This window comes from Geospiza fortis, unplaced genomic scaffold, assembly GCF_000277835.1.
Source record: "Geospiza fortis unplaced genomic scaffold, GeoFor_1.0 scaffold281, whole genome shotgun sequence".
Lineage (NCBI taxonomy): Eukaryota > Metazoa > Chordata > Aves > Passeriformes > Thraupidae > Geospiza > Geospiza fortis.
The window spans coordinates 2,169,576-2,196,770 of NW_005054340.1; the positions used below are offsets into that span (position 1 = coordinate 2,169,576).

General features: G+C 39.3%; 1 protein-coding gene across 1 annotated transcript in view; it reads left to right on the top strand.

The window, feature by feature from the left end:
- The window catches only part of TRIO (trio Rho guanine nucleotide exchange factor), a 176,701-nt gene that overhangs the window by 144,251 nt on the left and 5,255 nt on the right, over window positions 1-27,195 (top strand). The window contains 18 exon segments of the mRNA XM_031058260.1: window positions 4,389-4,484; window positions 6,599-6,747; window positions 7,443-7,509; window positions 8,906-9,009; window positions 9,613-9,682; window positions 11,159-11,248; window positions 11,865-11,957; window positions 12,550-12,600; window positions 12,821-12,898; window positions 13,874-14,065; window positions 14,977-15,154; window positions 15,956-16,725; window positions 20,891-21,138; window positions 21,959-22,097; window positions 22,446-22,473; window positions 23,299-23,461; window positions 25,013-25,134; window positions 26,685-26,763. Coding sequence (XP_030914120.1) covers window positions 4,389-4,484; window positions 6,599-6,747; window positions 7,443-7,509; window positions 8,906-9,009; window positions 9,613-9,682; window positions 11,159-11,248; window positions 11,865-11,957; window positions 12,550-12,600; window positions 12,821-12,898; window positions 13,874-14,065; window positions 14,977-15,154; window positions 15,956-16,725; window positions 20,891-21,138; window positions 21,959-22,097; window positions 22,446-22,473; window positions 23,299-23,461; window positions 25,013-25,134; window positions 26,685-26,763 — 2,717 coding nt within the window.

A 27,195-nucleotide genomic window follows, 5' to 3' on the forward strand; every position in this document is an offset into this window, starting at 1 on the left:
CACACAAGCAAGGCAGAACAAGGAGTTCATTCACCAGTTCCCATAGGCAGGCAGGTGTTCAGCCATCCCCAGGAGAGCAGGGCTCCATCATGTGTAGCAGTGACTTGGGAAGATAAAGACCATTGTTCCGAATATCCCACCTTTCCTTTTTCTTCCCCCCAGCTTTATATGCTGAGGATGATGCCATATGGTCTGGAATATCCCTGTGGTGAGCTGGGGTCAGCTGCCCTGACTGTGTCCCTTCCCAGCTCTTTGTGCCCCCCCATTCTTATTGCTGGTGGGTTGGGGTGAGAAATAAAAAAGGCCTTGGTGCTGTGTGAGCTCTGCTCGGCAATAGCTAAAACAACCCTGGGATAGCAGCACTGCTTCCAGCACAAATCCAAAACATGGCTCCATACCAGCTACGGTGAAGAAATTTAACTCTGTCCCTGCCAAAACCAGCACATAATCCATCTGTTTTTCACAAACAAAGGCACATTAAAATTGACGCTAAAAATTTCGCACCAGTAATAAAACTTTGGATGTAGGTAGTAACTGCATGAAGCAAATCTTACTTGCATATGATCTGTTTTTCTTTAGTGTTATGATGATCATACATGAAGAGAGTTTATTTCAATTTTGAACCGGGATCAGACATTTAAGAGACAAGTATCAGGTCTGGAAATAGAGGGGTTTAAAATAGAAATAATCCGGACTTGTGCAGTAAATATGCACATTGTTTTCTTGCCATTTTGCTCCTTAAAATTTTTAATTTTGTAAAATTGTAATCTACAGCACTGAATATTGTTAGTGAATTCTGAGATTGCTTGCTGTCTGTTCTCAGTGGTGCCGATGTTATGAATAACTTTAGTGGATCTTATTTATTTTTTCTTTCTTTTTTTTCCTTTTAAAAACATTGCTTTTCAGTGGGAATCTCACTCCTTCCTGAAGCTGTTGTTTATAGGGTCAAAGTGACTGGTTCTCATAATTTGCATGTATTCAATTCCTACATGTTTTCTGATTTGACAAAGTGTAACATATGAGTTGAAAAGTTAATATATTGGGAAATATTTCTGAAACAAAACAAGCAAAAATAGGCCAGCCTTCAGAGCTGAAAGAATGTTTTCTTGCTAGAACAATCTCAGTTTTAGATTTAGAAATAAGATGAAAATAATGTTAGTGAAAACGTGTTTAAGCTCTTGCTGATGAGCTGCCATATTTGCATGTTCCTTCAGTGACAAAAAACCAACTGATATACAAATATTATAAAAAGTTTTCCACAGAAAAATTAATTTGGTCATAGACTTCTTTACGAAGCAAGAACACTTACATGAAGGGATATGCTTGTAAGCTACTGTCTACTTACTTGTGTATTTCTGGTGCAAAGTCAGACCTGTATTACACTAGAGAAAGACTCTTTAAGTAGCTTTCCATCTCCAATTTTATTTTCACTGCTGTTGTGGTTTAAACATAGCCAGCCACCAAGTACCACCCAGCTGCTTGCATACTCCCCTGCCAGTGGGATCAGGGAGAGAATGGGTCAAGTAAAAGACAGAAAACATGTGGATTGAGATTAAGCAAAAGCCGTGCACACAAGCAGAGTTAAACAAGAAATTCATTCACTGCTTCCCATGGTCAGGCAGGTGTTCAGCTATCTCCAGGAGAGCAGGGCCCCATCAGGTGTAACGGTGACTTGGGTAGACAAATGCCATCACTCCAAATGTCCCCTCCTTCCTTCCACTTTATACACTGAGCATGATGTCACATAGGCTGGAATATCCCTTTGCTCAGTTTGGGTCTCCTGTCCTGGTGAGACCCCTTGATGTCTCCTCCCAAGCACCCCAGCTTGCTCACCAGCAGGGCAGTACAAAAAAGCAGAAAAGGCCTTGGCTCTGTGTGAGCCCTGCTCAGCAATAACAGAAACATCTCCACGTTATCAACACTTTTTTTAGCACAAATCCAAAATGCTGCCCCATACCAGCTGCTGTGAAGAAAATTAGGGCTACCCCAGCCAAAACCAGCACAACTTGTTAAAAGGTTAACATGCACCCACATCAGTAAATGCATGTTGGGACAGTTTTTAAAGTAGGTGAAACTAGATTTAGAGAATACTTCAGAGAAGTTAAAACTTGGTAAAGTTAAAATTATACCATAATTTTTCAAAGCATGTAAATAGGGATTCTTCTGCAATGTGTTGTTATTATGCAATATTTATCCTTCATGGTGGGAGGCAAAAGGTCCCCTCATGGGGCATCCTGGGAGGTTGTGTGTGCCTCCCTGAAGTCCACACACCACCAACTTCTAGCGCCTAAAGTAAATGCTTTGTTGGAACACAGAAGTGAGAAGCCAGAGCAAAGTTTCACCCAGGAGAAGGTAGCTGGCTCTCATGATAGAGTTACTGATTAATAAAAGGGTTGCAAACAAGTTCCCAGTTGTCTGTCTTCTGGGTGGAGTCCTTCACATTCCTGCCGTGCTGGGTGGTTTCTTGGGCTGCTCAGCTACTCCGGATCTCAAGGAATGTCTCCTCCTTTCTGTGACCTCAGAGACTTGGCGTTCCTCTCTGCCTCCCTGCCAGCATTTCTTCCTCTCCAGGGCTCCTGCTCAATGCTGAAAACTCCCTCTTTGCTGTTCCCTTCCCAGCCTGCTATGGGCTCCTAGCAGCATCTCATACCTGCATGAGCTCAGTTGCTCCCTCCAGCTTTTCCTTCTTTTCTGGGCAAGGGATGTGTTCTGTTCCCAGAGTACATCATCAGGAAAGTCACCAAGGAGTTTTATCTATGCAGCTCCTTCTTTTTCAGATTGCATGTGATATAACCACAGGCACTGGAAATCACAGTTCTGAAGTTTTACTTCACATCCCACATACCCCAACAGAGCAATAAAAAAGACCATAACCAGAACCTGGTTTCAACACTGACAGTGTTTTTTAAGACTAAGCTGAGCTCTGCACCCAAAGTGGAAACCCACATGCAGGCACAGCTGTGGAAAACCTGGTCAACAGTCAAATGTCAGGAGCATGTAAATTGCCTAAAAGACAGGCCAGCTTGTGGGATTGCTCAGTTTTTGGTGTGCATGCAAACATCATGTGTTAGGCCATGCTGATTTGTCTAACAGCACTAAGTAACACAACCATTTTCTCCCCAAGAGCTCATCTGCACACTATATACATTCTTTCATTCAGCAGAATCATTGCGCACGTCATTAATTTGCAATTGGTGGCAGTTTAAAAGTTGTTTGCATTTAATTTTTGGGATAAACAGTATTAAAAGTTTCAAGATCAGCTGTGTTAATATGAAACTAATTATTTTTGCTTTTTGTTTTCTCTTTTTGTAAATTCTGATGCAGCATTATGTTGACTTGTGTTCTGTCTCTGCTTTGGCTCAGTTCCCATATCTTTCCGTTTAAAGTTATCTGTATTTCCTTTGCTTACCCAGCCCCTGTTTTCCTTTCCAAATAAGGCAAATACAAGGCAAACTACCTAAAATCTGTGTATTCTTTTTTTTTTTTTAGTGTTTAGTTATGGGGAGTCTTGCTACACCCATGCTTGATTTGAACAGAACCTCTTGTGCTGAGTCATTATTTGTGCTGTTTCTTTGTCTGGTTTGTTGGAAACATTTGCAGGACAGCTTGCTCTGTGCTGCATGATGCTCACTGTGCTGTTCGTAATATGAAGTACAGTTCATATTACACCCTGTTTCCACTTTCCAGTTACTAAATGATAAATGTAATATGCAAACTACTCTGTTTGCAAATTACTGAGGCTGAATTTAATGGCCTTCTCCCAGAATCCTTTACTGTGAACACCTTTTACCTTCAGTTGTATCTATAAACTGGCATTTTATAGCTTATGAGGCCAGAGATCTTCTGTGCTCTACACATACCATTGGGAAAAATGGATGGCACAAGGAATGGTGAGCTCAATTTCCCATCTGAATCTGGGCAATATACTCCAGCTCTTTTAGAGAAGTAAATGCCCCTGAGTTATTGGTGTATATTTTCTTAATATAATAATGCTTCCTCCTGTATTTCAAGTCTTCTTGATTTCTCTTAGTGTTCTTCAGTTTTTGCTTTGTTTAAGCAGCAACAAAATAAGTTAACAAACTGTTGGCCATTGGGTCAGCTCAGGCAATTTTCATAGCTATTTGCCAGGAATTATCAGCAACTATATTTCCTCAACTTCTATTGCATGTAGGAACAGGAGTTTTTATCCCAGCATTTAACTTCTATGGGGTTTACTTGAGTCTTCCAACTCCAGCTGCTCCGGTTGGAAGGGATGATCGTAGTGTTATATGCCACTGACAGTACATGTCAGGTACCTTTGTCTGACAGAGAAGTGAAGGAAGTCTCTTGATCATTGAGCAAGAACCAGGCTAACTCTGGGATTCTCCTTCCTTTGTGTCCTTGCACAGACATCTTCTCGATTGCTGGTGCGGCCGACAAGCTCTGAGACGCCCAGTGCTGCAGAACTCGTCAGTGCCATTGAAGAGCTCGTCAAAAGTAAAATGGTGAGACTGGCCAGCAGGTGCACGTGTCTAAAGAACTTGTGTCTTCAAGTCCCAGCTTGCTATTCAAAGAAAATCTGCATGGTTTACGTTGACTTGTAAAATTTGCTGTCTGTTTCAGAAGTCACTTTGTGGGTTGATGTATGGGGTCATTTTGTACACACCCTCTTTTGTAAGAAAGCATTTGCTGAATAGGTGAATGGCAATGTAAGGGAGCAAAAAGTAATAAATAAGAGGAAGAGAGGAAATGGTGCAAAATCTAAGTACGTCCTGTTTGTCAAAAGAAAATGTCCTATTAGAATGAATGCAAAGACTCGGAGTCTTAGATTAAAAGACTGTTATGAGAAGAATCCCTGAAACTAAATTTATTGCAATTTTTTTGAGGTTAGCAGTAAAGCAGGTAACCCTAATAACAGAAATATTTATGTTACCTGGTTGTTCTTTAGGCAACATGATACTGAAGAAATAAGAGAGTAAAGGGATCATTTTGCATGTCAGTGCCTCCATCCTTGCTAACAAATTAAGTAGGAGGAATTTGTGTCAGCTTTTTTTAGTTTTCTATGTTTTAAATTTTCCGTGTTTTTGAAGATTGTCATTGACATGTTTTAAAGTTTTCATGTTTCTGAAGATTCTCATTATATGCATAATTCCAGGAAGGTCCTTTGTAATCAAAATCCAGCTTGACCCAGTCTGGGAAAAACTTCTCTGGCTAGCCCTATTTGAGATTGGACTATATAGTCTCAAGAGGTCCCTCGGCATTTCTGGATTTCCTCAAAACATTTAAATACAGCTTTTGCAGCATAGCCCCTCTTGGGCTCAATAGGGAAGTGCCTTTGTGAAAACTGCAAAGAATTACAGCATGGCAGCCCCATGTTATCAGAGGTTGATATTTTCCAGGTTCATTCTAAATTGAAGCAGCTTTAGCTTTCAGACCTAGAAATCTTATTTTCTGTTCTCTCATGTAATTTTCAGAGAAAATTACATTATTGCATAAAATAATTACTGTACTCTCTTGGATATTAACTTTGCTTTTTACTTCTCTTACACCAGCAGGATGAATACAAAGTAATCTATGGGAAAATTCAACAGTCTTTTGTAAATGGAAAGTTAGGTAGTCCATACAACACCATGTGTCTTTCAGGCTGCCTAGCAGTGGGTATAACTTAATGATCCATGCATAAAGTCCTTGTGGGAGATGTTCTCATTGCACAGTTTTAGCCAAGGTTCAGCTTCCCCTGAGTTTTGGGCTAGTCATATCATTATCGGTTTTTACTTTTTGTGAGGAAAGAAAATAGAATATAGCTGAACCCCACCCTGGTGAAGTAAATGTGCCTTGCAATAAGGCTGTATCACATGCAAGGAAAATGTGATACATAGCTGTAGCTTGATCCAAGATGATGGGCTTGAATTAAAGAAATCCCATGAATACTTCATAGAAGATGTTCATATTATTTCTTCCTATTGCTTCTTCATTTTTTATACAAACAGAAGCCTATGGAGTCCATGTAAGGGAGATAGTGTATGTAGAAGAGGACACAGGGACTTTTTCCTAGGATCTGAACAAGCTCATAAACAACATTGGCAGTGTAGAAGTCATTATTTTCTTCACTGAGATGCTATTTGGTTTTTATTAAGATAACCAAAACGTCTGACAGAGAACACCACTTCTCTTGAGTTAAAAATGTAACATCATAAAAATCTCCTTTAAAGATGTCCTATTCGTTGCTGAAAGTAACTTGTATATGCCAGAAGTCAAATATGTCAAATACAATTTAATCCCTGGCCACGAGGACACATTTGTGCCACTCCCACCATAGAAGTACTTGCATCCTGAGCAGGAGAGTCTGACTTTAGCCATTGCTGCTCAAACCAGTTCAGCTTCTTTATTTTCCTGGGAAGGGAAGACTGTCATCTCAAATGTGCTTCTCAAATGTGCTTCAAAGGCTCAGTTGTCATGAAAAGCCATGTTGTTGCCTGGTTTCCTGGAGGCTTGTGACTTGCTTTGCCAAGATACATAAAAGTAATTGATCTCCCAGGGATTGCTATGCAGCAGCTTGTAATGTCTCTTGTGAATAAAGGAGAAATCAGTCGTTGCTGACTCTGGAATACCTTCCCAGGCTCTGGAGGACCGTCCAAGTTCCCTGTTGGTAGATCAAGGTGACAGCAGCAGTCCATCCTTCAACCCTTCAGATAACTCCCTTCTATCCTCCTCGTCACCCATAGATGAGATGGAGGAAAGGAAATCCAGCTCCTTAAAAAGACGGCAGTAAGACTAGTTTTTTACAATTTTCCTTTTTTTTAATTTGTTTTTTTTCAATGCTTATTTTGAACTGGCAGCAGAAGCTGTTAGTCTGAAAGTGGGAGGACTTGTATTAGATGTCAAGCATATGGTCACATTTCTCTGTGACATTCAATCTGTGATTTTGAATTCTAGTCATACCTGTGTTTGACTTCTGGTGCATGTCACTCTCATTTATTTGGGAAGAGGCTGATCTTTAAATGTCCAAAGGTCTATTAGGCTTGAAAGAAATGGTAATTCCCTTTATTCTATTCCAAACCATGCTTAATTTCTTTATGTAGTAGTAAACTGTTACCATGGTAGAATAAAAACATGGCTGGTTTCAAATTTTTTAAACTTGTGTGTGGAAATAACCGTCCGTATAGCTAAGAGTCTCCAGACCAAAGACATAATAGCATTTTATTTTAAACAATAGTTAAATGTTTAATTTTAATGTCATGTTTAAGAAAACATCTGACTTTAGATAAACAGAAGCAAGCCTTGTCCAGTTCCAAAGTCAAAGCAGTATCTTGCTAAGAACCAATGTACATTAATTCTTCCATTTCAGTTCTGTCTATCAAACATATGTGACTGCAAATGTTGAAAAAGTGGTATGCTATTAATCCTCTTGAAAAATCTGTTTCATTTTTTAATATTTGTTCACCTTTTTCCTTCCACTGTAGCTATGTCTTACAGGAATTAGTGGAGACAGAGCGAGATTATGTGCGAGATCTGGGCTATGTAGTTGAGGTATGATGTTTTTAATTTTCTTGGTTTCTTCTTTTTGTTAAAATGTGTTACTAACCAGCTATGCAGCTTGAACCCCACTATGTTTTTCAAAATGATACACAGGAAGAGACTAAAAATGTGAAAGTTTACATTCCAGGTTTTCCCTCCTGTAAGCTTTTAATATATAAAAATGCTACAATACATTTTACTCCTTTTTCCTGTTACTGTGCTCACCTTGTTCTTTTGAAGAGTGTAGTTCTTTGTCTTTTTTTTTTTTTTCAATCCCTACTGCTGGCCTAATGTTATCCTAGTAGATAGTGGGTTTATTTAGCACATCTAAATTAAAAAGAATAAAAATTGTACCTCAGCATACAGACCAGCTATCCAAGATTTGAAAGTCTTCCTTCCTGTCCTACCACTAGGCTTCTCTTAGACTTCCTAGCTTCCCCTATTGTAAAATGAGATAACATCACATATCTCCCCTCAGTCTTCAGCTACCAACAAAATGCATTTGGAAGACTAGAAAGAATGAGCATGACAGTAAATTTTAGCCTAATAAAGTTTAATTCTTAAACTCTGTTTTGGAGGCAGGGAGGGAAAGAAAGATCAGCATTGTGATAGTGTTTTTACAGTATTTAAAGGGTGCATTTGGAGTCTGAATAGATGTGTTTTTGTAAATAATAACATAATTTCTGGTGAAAATGCTGGACATCAAAACATACACTTGGCAAACCAAAACCAGGCCTGGCTATTTAGGAGTAGAACTACTGGGGGGAAAAAAGAAGGAATAGAGTTAAATGAATATTACAAAATTTAAAAACACTCCCAATCTAACTATATGGTAGAATTGCTGAGTGAGACAGCTGTGTAGACACCAAAACTAAGACAGGACTATGGGAAAATGTAAGAGGAACTTTATTGCAGCAAGAGTGCTTGCTAAAGGAATTGATTTTTAATTTTTTTTCATTGGTTTGCTCATACTGCAAGCAGTAGTCCATGGGGTGCAGTCCCATGGCCAGTTTCCTCCTCAGTGCACTGTGGTGTGGGGTTAGTGTGAGTGAAATAAGAGACACAGAGCAAAGCAGCACAGAGGCCACTTTAGTGGCTCTGACATTTCAGGCAGTAAGGAGAAGGGCTGTGGAAGTTTCCTTTGTGCTTCAAGCCCGTTCATGCAGCCTAAATACGACAGAGTGAATTAATTTTTCTAGCACTGTTGTGTAGACAGCCACACCTCAATTTGTGATACTTTGTGTCTGTGCTTTATGCTATGCTGTGTTATAGAACAGTTTTCTGGTTTGGCTTTGTGTCCCAAGTAGTTGTTGCCATTGGACATCTTCTGGGAAAAGGGGGATTAAAAGACAACTCGTTTTTTTTTTAAGTAAGAATGTTCACAGTGGATTCACTTGGACTGTTGCAGGGTTATATGGCACTTATGAAGGAAGATGGTGTACCTGATGATATGAAAGGCAAGGACAAGATTGTATTTGGAAACATTCACCAGATTTATGACTGGCACAGAGAGTACGTATTGTACCTAAAAAATATTAGATTGACTTTGGGAATTATTTCCTCAGATATTCAGATACAAGGTAAATGCTTTTGTGCTTTGAGTTGTAGAAAGCATAACTTCAGCTTATAAAGATTGGTGTGAAGATTCACTTTAAAGAAGGATGTGTGTGTATATATATATTTTTACATATATATATAGCAAGTACTTCAACTGAGGATCTCTAATATTGACAGAACTTTGTACATTGCTTTCTCTCTAATAATACAGTCTTAAAAATTTGTTAGGGGTGGTTAGCAAGTCAGTATTAGCAATTCAAGCATTCAGGTTAGGAAGGGGAAAGCTTTCAATCGATATATATGAAATTTAATAATTTTATTAGTGAATGCCAGATGTTTTTTTTCATCTCGGCATGGATTCAGCATGTCCTTTAAAAAAGCTGTGTTGAAATATTACACTGTTACCATTGTCAGTTTGGACATACCTTAATATCCAATGCTGCTGACAGGGGACACAAAAGTGTCTTGCCTTGCAGTAAGACCACTTTGCCTTGCAATTACCTGTTGCTATAATGTGTGATGTCAGAAAAAAAGTTCTCTTATTCTCTTTATGTTCAGCTTCTTTTTAGGAGAGTTGGAGAAGTGCCTTGAAGATCCAGAAAAGCTGGGATCCCTGTTTGTTAAACATGTAAGTACAAGTGTCTTTTTTGGCAAACTCTATTGCTGCTACTGGCCAACATGATTGATTATTAAGTACAGCACAGTTAAGAAAGTGCTGTACAATGTTCTTCACCTGTAAGAGGTGGAGAGATAGCTTTCAAGAGCTCATAAATAGAAAAAGTAAATGTTCTAGTCTTTGTTCCCAGTACCTTCCTGTGGAGAGGGAACATGAATGTGGGCCCCATTTCTTTGTTCAGTTACACTTTGGTGCAAGGGGAGCCTTCTAATCCCAGGCATCCATGCAATAACATGGAATATAAGAAATAAAAATAGGAAAGAGGCTCATTCTTCTTCCAGTTTGAGTGTGTTCTATTCTAGTTCTGTATCCTTTCCCCGTATGAGAATTTGTCGCTGGCAAAGTGGGAAACCTGTAGAAAGTAGCTCTCCCTGTTCCTGATTGCTGTTTTACTTTCTCCTGGTATTATTTGTAATTGAATTGTCTTTGAAAGGCACCTTTACCACTCCAGATGGAAAGGCAAGCTGTGATGCTATTACAGCATCCTCTAGCAAAACCCTGTTGGCTAGAACACAATGATTCAGTTCCTGTTCTTAACCTGTGTCTTTCCAATCTCCATCTTATTTTTTCATTTCTTTCTTACCATTTGTCTTCACTGGTCAGTACTCTGTAAGTCTCTGGGAAGCAAAGCCTCTAACCCCAAACAAATCCTAGCAAAGTGATAGGAAAGATTTTGGAGTAAGTATGTCTGTATTTCTTAACCTGCAATGTCAGTAATCAAGAATAAATCTTAAAGGCAGAAGTTATTTCCTCTCTCTTTTTCTGTTGCTTTGGTGTTAAAAGTTGTTAAAAGTGCATGCAGAAGATAAGATCAGAGTTAAAAAATGCTAGTGCCCCCATTTCCAGGCTTCATCACCTACATCCCCATCCAAACTCCAGTAGGACAGGCAATACTAAATAAAAGACATGAAAGTTTTCTCCTAACTGTTCTACATAACAAAACAGGAGGAGGTAATTATTCTAATAAATTTCAACAATAATCACACTATCAAAATAGAATAAAAAATACTATCTTTCAAAGGCTCCATTACAGAATCACAAAATGGGTAAGGTTGGAATGGATCACTGTGGGGTCATCTTGTCAAACCTTCCATGGCTCTTGGTGAAAGAAAAATAGAACCATTTTCATGCTTAACTTCATTGTGGAACCTGCTGAGTTATCATCTCTGAACACTCATCATTCAGGAGGACTTATAGCTGTGGGAATTTTTTTCACTTGTGTTGCCTTTCTAAAATCATAGTGATGTTCTCAAATAAATGTGTTTTCATGTCTGTAATTTCTGCATATGTAACTGCTTCTTTTCCTTTAAGGGGTCTTTTTAAGTTCATATATATGAACTGCCATACTTCTTAAAGTAATACTCCGTTTTAATCTGTCATGTGTTTTTCTTGATTATGATGTATCATTTTGTGTCTTTGTTCCTCTAGGAGAGAAGGTTGCACATGTACATAGTTTACTGCCAAAACAAACCAAAGTCTGAGCACATTGTCTCAGAATACATTGATACATTTTTTGAGGTAAGTTCATGAGAGGGGATATGTGAGGTGAAGGATTGTCAAATCTCTTGATCAAACCAGAAAAAAAATTAAAAAACACAGCAGATATTGTTGTTAATGTTTTAAATTGCAATTTCTTGCCATTTCTGTTCTGATTTCTCAAATCTAATATAGACTCCTAGAGATAAAAACTAAAGGTTAGGTATAAGATATTAATTAATCAGTAGAGTCTTACCCTTAGTAGCCTTAGCCCTGGCAGTTACCAGTGCATTTTATGTAGCAATAAATAGCAATTCTGGATAAGCAGAGATCAGTGTTGAAGATAGGCTGTATACAACCTGAAAAATTACATTTCACTCTGAAGCCTTGTCAAGAAAGAGGTGAAAGACACTTGCAGAAGGGAATACCTTGGGAGCAACAGTGATAAGGGGAAGGACTCCAGCTTTTGCTAACTGAAGATTAGATTATTTTCTGACTTTTGACAATTTCTGGTGTGATAACAATTGATACTGCTATATCCTTGTTTTTATATATATGTATTTATCTCCATATACTGATACATAGCTGTGTTTCTAACTCAACAAAACAAGGGTCTTTCTAACTGAACAAACAAAAATGTTTGTTTTACAACTCTCAGGATCTAAAGCAACGCCTGGGCCACAGACTTCAGCTCACAGACTTGCTAATAAAACCTGTGCAGAGAATTATGAAATACCAGCTGTTACTAAAGGTAAAGGGATGTTGAGATGAATGAGTTGTGTTAGTAGATATGTTGTAGATGTGTTAACAGATAGGTTTTCTTTTTTAAGAAAATTTTTAATGCTGATGTTTTCCATCCCCTTTCCCTAACAGAACCCAGATTTGTAAGCAATGCCATATGATTATTTTCTGATCACATTCAGATTGTTATAAAAATTGCAGTAGATGGCTTGGGCAAAAATTTGTTTTTTCTTTTAACAGTTAAAGGCCGAATGTTTAGGCCATGGAAATGTTTAAAATTTGTACCAGTGTCATAGGAATGGGAGAAGAAACTCTCAACTGTGTTTAGATGTAAATGTGATACAAGTTGTTGGGACTTATCACAGCTTTTCCAGCTACACCTGCAATCATTTTAATATCACATAAGTGTTTACTGAAGAGCAACTCTGTGTGGCACAGAGGTCATTGCCTTACCATATGTTTTTGTATGAGTTAAATCCAAATGGTTGTCTTCTGCAGTCTGATATATTCTGATAGAGAATATCAAATTCAGATTTTCTAAGATTTCTTGTTGATGATTAATGAGAAAATAAATATGACTTGATTTTTTTTTTCTTTTTCAGGACTTCCTCAAGTATTCTAAGAAAGCTAATCTTGACACAACAGAACTAGAGGTACTTGAGACATTTTCTCTTAGTGATATGAATTCTTTTAACTCAGAACTTCTTTTGTTTTGGCAGAGTCACTTTCCTTTTCTGATCTTCCTGAGAAAGCAATTATAAGTGTTTACTTCTTGCATTTCTGTTCTAAAGCAACCATATAAAATGAAACAAAATTTTATGCTGCTTACTCATTTGGAAAATAAAGCTTTAACTTTTTATTTGTCTTGAACAGAAAGCTGTAGAGGTCATGTGTATAGTACCAAAACGGTGTAATGACATGATGAATGTTGGCCGCCTGCAAGGATTTGATGTAAGTTGGCTGGAGTTTTGCTTAGAGATTTTGTCAGGTTCTCTTGAAATTAATCAATAATATTGTGGGGAGAAATGTGTGCAGTGCTTCTTCCCTATCTGGTTAGCTGGTGCATAAAGCAGTAAATGAAAAATCAAGTCCTTAGCCCTGCCAAGGACTTTTTTCCTGGGAAACATTACCTGCTGTATCAGTCACACAAGGTAAAGCCCTTCTGCAAAATCAAGAAAGGGCCAGTCTTACTACAGTTCCCTTGTTGGCTAAAGGCTTGCAAAACAGTGAAATAATCAGTTATCAGCGGGTGAGCAGACCTGACTTCAGTAGTGTAGACAAAGGAGGAGTCACTAAGGTCCATCATGTACTTGAGGCAACTGTAGCCCTCCTTGTTTTGCTAAGTCTAGAAGAGATGGAAATTGGCTACTGAAGCAGGATGCATCAGCCACGCCACAGTCACATGTTTTACTTGCAAAGGTCTTTATATTGTGTGATGCAGACATGAACTTGAGATCTGCCCCTACTCAGCACCCTGGAAGATTATATGAGTAACTGTTGGAGTTATTCAGAATAGAGAAACAAAAAACTTGGTGTTCCAAGCCTCAAAATGCAGGACGAATTGAAAAGGGTGGAGTGGATTTTTGGAGTTTGGGCTGGGTTTTTTTTTGGTTTGGTTTGAGGTTTTGTTGGTTGGTTGGTTGGTTTTGGGGTTGTTTGGTTGGGGTTTTTTTTGGTTTTTTGTTTGTTTGTTTGTTTGTTGGGTTTTTTTGTGTGTGGTTCTTTTTTCTTTTTGAGTTTTTTTTTTAAGAAAGAGCACAAGAATATTTTGTGTATAGGAGGAGAAGTGAATATATAGTGGTCAATAACAGTTGGAAGGTGGGAAATACACAAAGCTATTTGTCATGAACATGTGCTGAAAAAGTTGGACTGGGGAAAGAAACGAAGAACTTCACTAAATGTATTTTTTCTCACCTCTGTGTGTAGGGTAAAATTGTAGCCCAGGGTAAGCTCCTGCTCCAGGACACATTTTTGGTTACAGACCAGGATGCAGGACTTCTGCCACGCTGCAAGGAGAGACGGGTCTTCCTGTTTGAGCAGATTGTCATTTTCAGTGAGCTGCTAGATAAAAAGAAAGGTTTCTCCATGCCGGGATTCTTGTTTAAAAACAGTATCAAGGTAACTGTTGTGTGTGAGTCTTTTGTGTCCCCTGCACAAACTCTGCTAAGGTAACAGTTTCTCATTCTGTGGGCAGTCACGAGTGACAGCTAGGTGTGCAACCCTAGAGCACAATGAGGTGCCAGTCATTTCCTGAAATTACTTCCTACTGAATTTGTTCTCACTCCAATGTTAGGTGGAGATCTTTGGATCCCAGTACTCTGATGCCTCCTGCATGAAGCATATCAAAGCAGGTCTTCTGGCACAGAGTGCTGGACAAGTATTCACAAAGTTTAGTTTTTAGCTCTGTGCTGTGTGTACACCACATTGCAAAGTCATTGCAAGTAGTGATAATAACTCTTCTTGTATCCTTTCCAATACCCAAATATGTAGATAACATTTGTAAGTAGTGCAACCTTCTTAGATATTCCTCAAACAAAAAAAGGGTTTCCCACTTCAAGATTTTCCTGAAAAACCCTGATAATATTAGAACTCAGAAGCCCTCATGAAGTGTTTTGGGTGGACCCTGCTTCCCCTAATTCACCTTGGTGCTCTGCCTGCCATCTGAACCTATTTATAGCTCTGGCTGAACAGCCAGGTACAAGACATTGCTATATATGCAGCTGAAGCCTTTAGTGGGGGCTGGTGGTAGAGAGAACTCCATAGCAGGCTCAGCATTTTAACTAGTCTGAAAGGAAAGTGAGGGATGGAGAATATTGGGCCATGCTGACCTGCTGGAGATTGTTCAGGCACAGTGTGTCAGTAAGCTGTACACTAATTCTTAGTTTACTGGAATTAAGTAACTTCATTTCATGGTATAATTTTACTACAGGAGTAGTGGTTATCATTTGAAGATCTGACTCAAAACTCCTAAGAAAGAGATTTTAAAGGTATGTTTCCCCTAAAATACATGTTATTTTCTTTTCATGAAGGTGAGTTGCCTTTCTCTGGAGGAAAATGTGGACAGCGATCCATGTAAATTTGCACTAACATCAAGAACGGGTGATGTCACGGAGACCTTTATTTTGCATTCTGCCAGTCCGGGAGTCCGCCAGTTATGGATCCATGAAATTAACCAAATTTTGGAAAACCAGCGCAACTTTTTAAATGGTAAATTATTTTCTTTTACTGGAAGTTCGTAATTGGATGACTTTTCTCTCATCTCTTTTTCTTGGCTTTGAAATGTTTTGCAAGTTGCCTTTTTCCTGAGCTAATAGAGAACAGTTGGGGGATATGTGCCGCATTTCTGCTTCAGAACAGATGCTTGCATTTATTATAAGAGTGGTAGTCTGAATTTACATGGTGTTCTCTTGGTGAAATTTTCCAAATGTTTTGTAGGAGTGAATCAAGATAGGTGCCATCCGTTGAGAGCTTGTGTACCCCTTTTAAGCAACTGCAAGCCTTTAAAGGCTAAACCCAAGTGGAATTTTAAGCATCTATTCAGAATATGTTTTGCTTCTATTATTTTTGTGGCCATTGTTGTTGCATCTTACTGTGGCAGCAACACTCGGATTCTGCAGGAGAAAAGTAGAATTGTCCTCTTGCTCTATTTTTATATCTATCGGTTGTTGTTCCAACCTAAATTTTTTAAACAGTTAAAATGAGTAACAACAAGCAGAGAATGTGGAGTGACACCTGTTTTTTCCCAACTTGGCTGCTGGCTGACAGTGTGATCCTAGAGGAAAACATCTTAGTTTCAGATTTTTAATCTTTAATATAGGTAGATGCAGCAAGTCATTCAGGTTAGATACAGAAAAGCAACTTGAAGTCTGTGGCATCTTTCCACTGCTAAGGAAATTTATTTGAACAGCACTCCCCCTTTTGCCAGTAGACATGTCTGTTTTAAACTGTTCCTATTCCCTCTCCTGCCCCCTTTCCCCTGACCGCCTCTCCCGCTCACCCCCACTGCAGCCTTGACGTCCCCGATCGAGTACCAGAGGAACCACAGCAGTGGTGGAGGCGGCGGCGGGAGCGGCAGCGCTAACAGCGGCGGCCCCAGCAGCTGTACTGGCATCCCCAGCTCCAGCCGTAGCCGGCCATCCCGGATCCCCCAGCCTGTCAGACACCATTCCCCAGTCCTGGTCTCCTCTGCAGCCTCGGCCCAAGCAGAGGCAGACAAGATGTCAGGTATGTCCATTCACAATCACTCCCTGCCACACTACAACACCTCTTTAGAAACTGGCCTGAGCCAGCCAGACAGGCACCCTCCCAGTGCAGAGCCGGATGGTCCTCAGAGAGAAGCTGAACAGATTCCCAAGATGAAAGTTATTGAAAGTCCCAGGAAGACAGCAGGAAACATTTCTGGCTCAGCTGATGGAGCCCAGAAAGACTCACGTGGAATCTCAGAGGACAGTCGAACAAGAAACAGCATAGGATCACTGACGCTTGGGAAGCCAAGGCCAGGAGCCATCTCTCCAATGAACTCTCCTCTGTCCACGACTTTCCCTTCTCCTTTTGGCAAGGAAACCTTTCCACCCAGCAGCCCCCTGCAGAAGGGCTCCTTTTGGAGCTCCATCCCAGCATCCCCTGCCAGCCGCCCTGGCTCCTTCACTTTCCCTGGGGACAATGACCCCCTCCAGCGGCAGGTCCACCGCCACTCTTCACACAGCAAGGACACAGACCGCATGAGCACATGCTCCTCGACCAGCGAGCAGTCAGTTCACTCCACCCAGAGTAATGGGGTAAGAGCGGAGCACCTCTGTCCTGCGAGCTCTTCTAAAACCTTCCATGCTCCCTTTCTATGCGTTGCTATCATTCTCCGTACTAACTTCTGGCTCTCCAGTGCGGTTCTGCTCTCAAATAATCAACTGTTCCGGTATCTTCTGCACACTAAAAAGCCAAGAGTGTCTACCTGTGTGTGTGTATATGTGCCAACATGGCTATGTATACAGACACAAAAGCAACTGCTAACATTCGATGCAATTTCTGCCTCTGCTGAAAATATAGATCACTAGGCTGATACCTACTAACTCGCTGTCCTTGCTTTTTTGGTCTCTAATTTGAAGGCACATAATTAACATGCTGGAGCGTGGCAGCCAGAGCACCTTGGGGTATGCATCGTGCCAGCACTTAAATCTGACTTCAGGATTTTGGCAGATTGCCTTGGGGCTTTTTTCCCTTTCACGCACAAATTCGCAACCATTGTCCTGTTGAGTTTTAACTTCGTGGAGACATCTACGTTCCCTGGGCTGCTCGAGTTTTATTTTTTTCTTAATTTATTTTCTCCCCACCTCTTCTTTCAGCCTTAGTTGTTATACGTCAATCTCTTTTTAAATCCTGTGTTTGATCAAGGAAGCTTTCTGCAATCCACTCAAAATAGGCCAACAAAGCCTAGCGACAATAATCCTACCTCTACTACAACCCAAACGATTTCCCACTCCACTTGTCTTTTCTCCTTTGTAAGAAGAACTGGTTTCGGTTTTCTGGAGACTCAGCCTCTTAGTGTGCACTTGGTGTGTTGGTGCAGAAATCCAGGCTGTCAACAGAATCTACGTTACCCCCAATAACATCCACCAGGAAAGCAACACAGCCAGCACTGGGGCATGTGCAAATATAAAGCAAAAATGTTGAGGCATTTGCCATGGAGGCGGTAGGCAGGTTATGGTGCCTTTCTTTTATAACTCACATTTGATTTTTTTCTCACTAAGCATTGTGTTCATGAATGTTTGTTTTTCTACTCTCTCACAAATGGTATGCAATACCAGTTTTGCAAATCACCTAACTTGCTGGACCTTTTTTAAATGCATGTGTTTCTTTATAGAACTGTTTAACACACAAAGCTTTCTTGACTTCTTAGTTCTTACACTTACTTTTATAATAGCTTCAGAAGAAAAAAAATTACGCTTTGCATGTTTTGTAATTTTATCCTGATCTTCCTTCAGCTTTTTATTTGATTTAGCTCTGTCTTGTGTTTATCTTCAGTCTAGCAAAATGTGATGTGATGTAATGCAAAATCTGGGGTAATTTGAGTATTTTGCATTTACTGCATAGTATGTGACTCAAGATGGTGGTACTTGCATAATACTAATTCAGGTTGCTGCATTAAAAAAGAGAAGGGGAAAGATGGGATGGCACTGAGTTTTCAAAACATTTGGATTTCAATACTATCTCAGCAAAGACGCCATTGCTTGTTTTCATCTCACTGTAAAATGTAATGTTGGAATGCATGCATTCTACTTCACAGCTCTGTGTTTACAGCTCTATAACTCTTATGTGGTAATTGAGATGGGCCATAAGTCCTCATTTATAACCTCATTTCTAGACCAATCATTAGGATTCTACACCACATTGAACAAGCTGGAGAAAATGGGTTTTGAAGGTTTATTTTAATTTCACTATTTTTGTATGTATATACCCATGCACATATGGCTATGGTAGATTATTTAAGGAAAAATTACTTCTAAGAGGAAAAAAGATTAAGTTTTGCTGGTTGAGAAATATCGGAGGAACTTTTTATACTTTGTTTGTAGATCCTCTAATCCCATAGTTGAGGTCAGTGATGACCAGAAGTACTTTCAGTAAGAAAACATTACTGTGCAAGAATAATTACTTCCTTGGAAGGCAAAAGGAAAGTCTGTCTCTCTGTGGTGAGAATGAATTCTGGTATAAACACATTCTCAGGAACATTTGTCACTTAGTAGTTACCAGACAGTTGTTTATTTAGCAGATTTAAGTGTCCCCGTTGAACATAAGAAATATTCAGAGTTTATTATGATCCTACAAGACTTAAATGTCAGAAAGAAGTGTTATGTTATAGAAAGGTCAGTCTTGCAGTTAGACAAATTCTGCTGCATCCTAAGAAACAGTATGTTCAGGAATAGTGTGTGGGGCAAGGTTTAAGGCTTAGGTTGATACTGCAACTTTCCTTCATCTTTCCCTGGAAGCCTAACAGGAGGAGTCAACAAAAGCTGCTTTTTTGAATAGAGTTGTTTTTCATCTAGGTAAAAGAGTGCAACAAGTTCTCATCCTAATTTAAATAATGACTGAAAATGAGACTTAATTTCTTTGGTTCAGCTGTTCTGAGTCCTGAATCATGGAAAGGACTTACTAATACAAAAGGCCATGCAGGCCATCCTCTAAATAGAGAAAAAAAATTGTTCTCCCACTGGAAATATAGCATCTGAAATTAATGTAAATATCCTTTAGTGGAGTTAAAATCCACAATGAGATCTTTCTCACTGAGGTAGCATATGCTTCATCATTCTAATATGGCAAAAAAGAAGCTTTTAGTCACTCATTTGAATATAACAGTCCAGCTAGAATAAAATGTACAGAGTTACTGGCACTCCAAGCATCAGGGTGTTAAACATGCTATGAAATTAGTAATCTAAGAGTGTTCCGTTCCAAATGTCTTGGTTTCTCAGCCAGAGTCCTCAGGGAAGCACAGAGGGATGGAGTGACTTGTTCAAGGCCTTTAGCAGATTGCAAGGGAACGCAGTGTTCAGGGCTCCCAGTGCACCAGGCTGTCAGCTGAACCCCTCTATAACTCCTCAATATTTGAGAAATATTTGACAGTTTTGAGAAAAAAAAAAAGATGCTGTTTTAATCCTGTGTGCCAGGCTTTCCACTGGCTACTAGCACATGAGTGGCACTAGTGTGGTTCTGCTCTATGAGCAATAGGGGTACCCAGGACATGGGTACTCATTTCCTTCCTCAGCTCAGCTTCTGCTGAGCCACAGTGAGCCCTCGCTGGCACTGAGTGACCTGAAACAGTCTGAAGTAAGAACAGAGGCAAAAGACAGACACACACACACACACACACACACACACACTTCATGCCACATCATTAATAGGCCATTCACCTTGGTTTTAACTTGTTTCAAGAAAGAAATAATTACTGAGGGAGTAGGTTGTGTAATCTGATAATAGTTTTCACATTTCCATTTATTAAACCTTGTATAAGGAATAGATGCAAATGGACAAAGTAAGCCTTACTTTTAAAAAAATAATAATTTCCAGTAGGTTCGTTGTCAGGAGTAGGCTTTTTGTTCTGCAAGTAATATGATTTTGAATGTACACCTTCTCAGCCATAATTAGCTTTCCACAAATGCTTACTGGGGAAATGAACAAAATCATGAACAGTAGTTGAAAGTGTATGATAAACAGGTAACAACACTCAGCTATCTTAGTTACTAATCAATTAGGAGGGATTCTTACAGTTTAGTGGGTCTATTTTGACTGTCAAATTAATAATTTCTTATTTCAGTAACTTACTTCATTCTCTGCGATTAAAAGAATAAACCTGATCATACAGATGCAACCAGAGATAAATCTTGTGGTTTTGAGACATGCTGTCAAAACCCTGTTTTGTTCTTTTGTAGTTTGTCATGTTTTGTGTGCACAAGGGCAGTGTCTGAGATCTGACAGGTAGTGCTAGGAAAGACTACATGTATTTTTCATTGTTGGAGTTTCCAGTGATTATGAGCTAATGACTATGATTTCGAAACTGAACTTAGAAGACCATGAAAAACTGTCTTACATGCTTGTACTGTAGTTTTGATGCCTGATGAAGATGCAAGGTTCAGTGTCTGAGCTTGAAAGGTAGACAAGTTGAGATTTATGAATAAATTGACTCCTAGTTAACAGAAATTATATTGAGTAACTGTATTGGGAATAAATTTGTGCAGCAGCGCTACATAAAGATGTTCAAATATCAGACTAGTGCACAAGATAGACAGAGGCAGCTGTAAAAGAGAAAACATTGCTCTTTTCTTTGACTACAGTTTAAACCAAGCGCATTAGGTAGGTAATGTAGCAGGCCAAGAACAGCCTGTCTTCTTCATGAGTTTTAAACTTGATTCTCCTTTTTTTCCTCCTGCTCTCTCTGCTTCTGATTGACGCTTGCAGAGTGAAAGTAGCAGCAGTAGCAATATCTCCACCATGCTGGTGACACACGATTACACGGCAGTGAAGGAGGATGAGATAAATGTCTACCAAGGAGAGGTCGTGCAGATTCTAGCCAGCAACCAACAGAACATGTTTTTGGTGTTCAGAGCCGCCACCGATCAGTGCCCCGCAGCCGAGGGCTGGATTCCCGGCTATGTCTTGGGGCATACCAGTGCAATCATCATTGACAACCCTGATGGAACCATCAAGTGAGTGCCTGGGTGTGTGTAGAAGGGGAGGAAGGAAGAAAACTTCCAATTTAGAGAAGATTTTGAACATTTAAGGCCAAAAGTTGATGTGATCGTGGAGAAATAAATGAACAACAAGCAGAACAAGTACTGGAGAGGTCCCTTAGCAACTGTCAAAATAAAGCTACTGAAAAAGATCCCAGAAGCACATATTCTTTAATAAAGAGTTGCAATAGCCTAGTCTTCTGGGAAAAGAATGCCTTATCTAAGAGCAGAAATAATTTATTTTAACTTGTTTATTTAATAGAATGAGTTGCCAGTCTAGACACTTTTGTCTAGGAAAACAGGGAATGTTTGTGCAAATAAAACAAGATTCCAGAGTTCTTAGATATATGCTTTAAACCGCAAACCTGTTGAAAATTACTATATGCTAGGAACAACTTCCTCATCTCTGCAATGGAAGAAATTGTGTCAAAGTTCAGTTTGAATTTTGTGTAAAGCTTTTGTAAGGCTGCATTTGGTATGGGCTTCATACTGTTAGTAACTCAGTTGGATTGACAGTTTGCATTTTCATATAGAAAGTTTACCATTCGAGCAATGATTTCAAGGAATACTGAACTTCAGACTAAATTATACTAGCTTGTTCACAGTTTTAGCCAAGGGTGGCATCCCTTATGGAGTACTTAATGTATTTCATTTTACTATACTATAATACATAGAAATAACATTTTGACACTTAACATAACAGAAATAACACTTTTCCAATGCCACGTGAAACTAGAAGGTATAGGACATAACAGGGAGTTGAAAAGAATTGATCAATTTCATGTTCTGTGTACAGGAAGTCAACGTCTTGGCACACAGCACTCCGATTAAGGAAGAAATCTGAGAAAAAAGATAAAGACGGCAAAAGGGAAGGCAAGCTAGAAAATGGTTATCGCAAATCCCGAGAAGGACTTGCCAACAAAGTTTCTGTAAAAGTAAGTCTTCAAAGATGTTGCTTCCAAAAGAAGTTGGGTTGGGATTTCTTTAAAAGTAGCTTCTGTCAGAACTTCACAGGAAGGAATCAAAGGCAGCAGTGGCTTTAGTGGACAGTTTCTGCCACATCTGTAAACTGGAAGTTAAAACCTTCGAACCTGAAAGCATCATACAAAGAAAAAAAAAGATACTGCAAAAAGAATAGAGTGGTGCAGAAACTGTGGTGTTCAGATGCTTATTGGATTTTGTGGGTACAGCTAACTTTGATCCATCTCTGTGCTTGGTTTTCTACCATTCTTTATGTTGTTATAAGATTATCAGACATTAATTCTTTCATTTCTCCTTTCCAGCTTCTCAACCCCAATTACATTTATGATGGTAAGTTGCTTTAATTTTTTCAAGTTTCAGCCAGTAAATTTGATTAAAACATTATTTGCTTGATATGAATTATGTCAGGAATTGAGTGCTTTCTACAAAAATATATATGGGGTTTTTTTAGATAAGGTAGAATGAAATAAGTCATATTTCTTTTTTAAGATACAAGAAGCTTTTTTTTGTTCACAAGTTCAAAGCAACATAAAACACAAAGACCATATGATGTGTTCTGTACACAGAGTGGGGCCTTGCTGAATTTGCAAAGTAACAAGGCTAGGAGTTGGAGCTGCTTTATTTTCAGTCTTGCACCCTAGGGAGCACTCAGGACCTCTCCAGTGCAGAAGCAGATCAGGACAAAGATGGTGGCCCACTGGGGTCAGAGCCAAACTGGGGTTTTAGTTTAATAGGCAGAAACAAAGTTTTTGAGCTTCGCCTTTGGAAAAGGAGAAGCACTATGGTGCTTCAGTGGATGAAGTGTTTTTTGCAAATTTGGCTGGATATAAAGATAGCCTAGCTGAGCATATCCTTAAATACTTTTCAGTGTAGACTTTCCTCACTTACCATAAACTGAGGGTTTGGTTCACCATGGTAGGCTTCAAGTTATCTGTGGCACAGCAGTAGTGTTGTGTCCAAGTTCGTGTAGAGAAAAATTAACGGGCTCTGTAGAGCCCCAGCAAGGGGCCTACCCATGGATGTGCTCCAAGGGCAGGGGATATATGCACCTTGGGAATCTAAAGTGCTACTTCTTCTAATAGAAAACAGTGTGAGGAATAGAAATTAAATGTATTTGCTTCAGTTTATCTAATGCCATTAATTCTCTTTTTGCAGTTCCCCCAGAGTTTATAATTCCATTGAGTGAGGTAACATGTGAGACAGGAGAGACCATCGTGCTTAGGTGTAAAGTCTGTGGTCGCCCCAGGGCTTCAGTTACTTGGAAAGGTCCTGATCATAATACACTGAGCAATGACGGTCATCACAGCATTTCCTACAGGTAATTTATGCCATGGTCAACAGGAACTGCTCAAACTGTGACGTTTTTAATTTGCACCCCTGGTGTGGGACAGTGTTTGGCTTTGAGACATGAGGATAGGGTTGCTTCAGACAGAAACATATAATCACCGAGATTTTCCAGAAATGTTGTGTAACTTCTGCATATGGCTAGGGTAACAAAATGTTATAGTCAGTTGATTTTTAAAAACAAAATAAAATTAATCTGCTCTTTCTCATTAGCTATTGCAGAAACCATTGTGGTCTGTCACACTGACCTGGTCCTTGAAACAGACCAATGTGTTGTGACATGCCAGTACAGAGACAGACCGTGCCAGACCCTTATTTCCATTAGTGACTTTCAGATCACGCTACTGGGTTTTGCAAAGAAGCCTCTGCTTCCTGTTGATGTGACAACATCACACTTCATTGTTGAAGTGTGGATATTAACACTTTTCTCTGTTTTTAGCTTTGCTATGATAGAACATAACAGAATAGCTAGTAAATCAAACACCGGAGACATTTTTCAGGAGAACTTGTTATTTTGGAATAGGAAGTTGCAGGTTAATTTTTTTTCCTGAAAAAGCATCTTTTGCACACAGAAAATGTAGTTTAATGAGTAACTTAAGTGTGAAGAAATGTCGTATTTATGAATTATACTCTTAATTCAGAATGAAGGGCTCTTTTGTGAAAACTTGATGGCATGTTATACTGTTCTTTACTTCTTGGTGCTCCTGCTTTTTCTTTTCATTGGGTTTTTTGTTTCTTTTTAATGGGAAGACAAAGGCAATGTGGCAGCTTTACTACTGCATCCAGGGCTGTTGTGAGATGTGCAAGAGTTAAATTTGCTAGGTTTAATTCACTGTTGCTCATTACAGAATTATATCCAGAGAATAATCTTGGCTGTGACTGACAGATTTCTAGAAAGAATCCTGAAATGTTCTTTGAGTTGGAGAAGGGTGTCATCTTCCTGTGTTCCTAAAATTTACCTTTTTTTTTCCCCTGAAATTGTGTAGTGAAGACCATTGCAAATAGGTTTTGGGTCAGTCAGTCAGTAAAATTACTTGTAGCAGCTGAGATGAATCCAAAGGAAAGTCTGATAAAAGATGTTGAAAATATGCATTATTGTGAAAAAACAACACACTGTTAGTATTGGTTTGAGCTTAGAGGTGAAAACTGTAGGGAGGACTTGCCAAGTATTCACATTTGTAAGAGATATGGCTTCTGAAAACTTGAAGTAGGTAAAGGAAGCAGGAAGAAACAGGGGAAGCGCTTGATTTTTCCAACAGTAGAGCCTGAGACATGGTGAGACAGAGTGTCAGTCGGGATGTTTTTCTAGTGATCTGTAAGACTTCCCAAGATACTGGATGAACACAAAGTGCTCAGGTTCTGGTGGATGCTTCTGATATGGCAGGACAGGGTTAGTAAAGTTCATCCAGAGAGAGATAAGAACTGGATAATAAGTATAAAGAATATCAACCTAACTTTGTCTGATTTTCACAGCTTAAGGTCTGTGCAGTTACTGCAAAGTTAACAGCTGCCGTTGTGTTTGCAGTGACCTGGGAGAGGCGTCGCTGAAAATCGTAGGCGTCACTGCGGAAGACGATGGTATCTACACGTGCATAGCTGCAAACGACATGGGTTCGGTTTCATCCTCCGCCAGTCTGCGAGTTTTAGGTAGGCCTGGCTCTGCCTTCTTCTAAAGCCTCGGTACAGTTGAGTGCCTGGTACCCATAGAACAGTAAAAAGAAAAGCTCCGCTCCTGGGCACCCCTTTGTTAAAGGAGCATTGATAACAAGCCTTTTTAGCTGTAATATAGTGCCTGTTTCAGCGGGAATAGATGCAGTTTTAGGATGTAACAGATTAGAGGTTCGTGCACACATTTCACAGTACTGTCAACATGCATTCACTTTGCCCATACTCGTTCAAACACACTGATAAAATCATATTTTATCATCAGCATTCTTAGTCTCAGTGAATGCTACAATGCTAACATAATTTCTTAGTGTACAGATAAGAAAAGAGTAGTATTACTTTATAATTTATTTTTCTCCTTTGCTTGAACTGTAAAGCCACAATTTTTAGGAGAACATACAGCTAGTTCTTGTCTTTGCATAACTGATCTACAGTTGAACTATTTCAGTACCTGAAGCAAGGTAACCTGAATGTTTATGAGGAATAAAAAGGAAACATGCAAAGGTAAAAACATGCCTGTGTTTTGAGGGCAGACAGCAAAAGGCAAAAAAGATTTTTACTTGATGTGTTTGATGACATAGGGATAAATTTTGGGGTGTGTTCATACATTCACTTATTCTTGTCCTAAGTGTTCATAATTCTCCATTTTAGAAACGGGGAAAATATAGACAGCAGGGTCAAAAATTTTCTTACAAGGCATAACAATTGATGCCATCTGGGTCCTTTTAGTCTGTTGTGAGGCCCATATATTTTTGCACTGGTCAGAATTAGTTAATAGATTTTAGCAGAATGGCTCTGTCTCAAACTGACTTACATAAAAAACCCCAGGAAGTGTCTCAGCTGATATGGGGACTTGTCCCAAACCTTTTCAAAATACAGTCTTTCTTCCCTTTTTTTCCAAGACCTTTGCTGCTTTCCTGGAATTTTAAACCCTTCCAAATCTCATCTGAAATTTTTGGGTGTTTATATTCAGTGGTGCCACTTTGAGCTCTGCCTGTTGGTAGCCACAGTAAGTGCCTTACTGACAGCATATTGAGGTGATGATTATTTCAGGCACTTCCTGCTCACTGATCCAAGACAGACAGCAGCTAAGCCCTTGGATCAGTGGGTTGCAATATATAAAAGAGGCTGAAAGGGAAATTTTGGTCTTTATACTAGTGTTTCCTGAAAAATAAGGTTTGCTCTCTAAGGTAGCTGCTATACTGCCTGGCCACTTGTTTTTCCAGTGGCATGAGTATTATGGATTATGAGGTATAATGCAAGATGTCTTTTCTTTTCACTCTTTCCCTCAGCTTGCTAAGGTTACTCATTCCTGTACAGACAGTTCCCACTGTAACCTGAATTGTTTCCACTATAGAATTGGTTCTACTGCATTGGCTGGGCTGCCCTGGTGTTTAATTCAGTTTGTCCTGCTGCCACCTTGTGTGTAATACAGGGAATAATAAGATGGGATGATTCCCCTCATAGCCAAGGGATCTGAGTGTATTAAATCTTGGACATCCTGTCCTTCTCTTTTTTGTTTGTTTGTTTAGGTCCTGGAAGTGATGGGATCATGGTAATCTGGAAAGACAACTTTGATTCCCACTATAGTGAAGTGGCTGAGCTTGGCAGGTGCGTTCTGTATGCTGATCTTCAAAGCTGTCTGTGTCAAAATACTGACTTCTCTTTCAAAAATTAAATTGTCCTTGATAAATACTTAATGTATGGGCCTAAAAGGCCAGAATTTTGTTGGATTTAATGGAAGTGAGGAAGCAAAACTTTTACCAGCACTAGATGGCACTACAGAAACAGAATTCAATTAGGCTGAAGGGGTATTGTAGATGAAGAGATTTATTTTTTTAAGCATCCCTTACAGTGACTGACAGTGCTTCTGTAGTGAAGTTCTCCTCAACCTCCTTATTTAGGGAATGAAAACTACAGACAGAAGGAGTCTGAAAATGGGCAAAATAACTCATGTAGAATATACAGTTTGCCAACTTTATCATGACCTTTGAAAGCTGGTTATTACTCTGACAGGTTGTCTGCGAGTGCGATATGACAGAT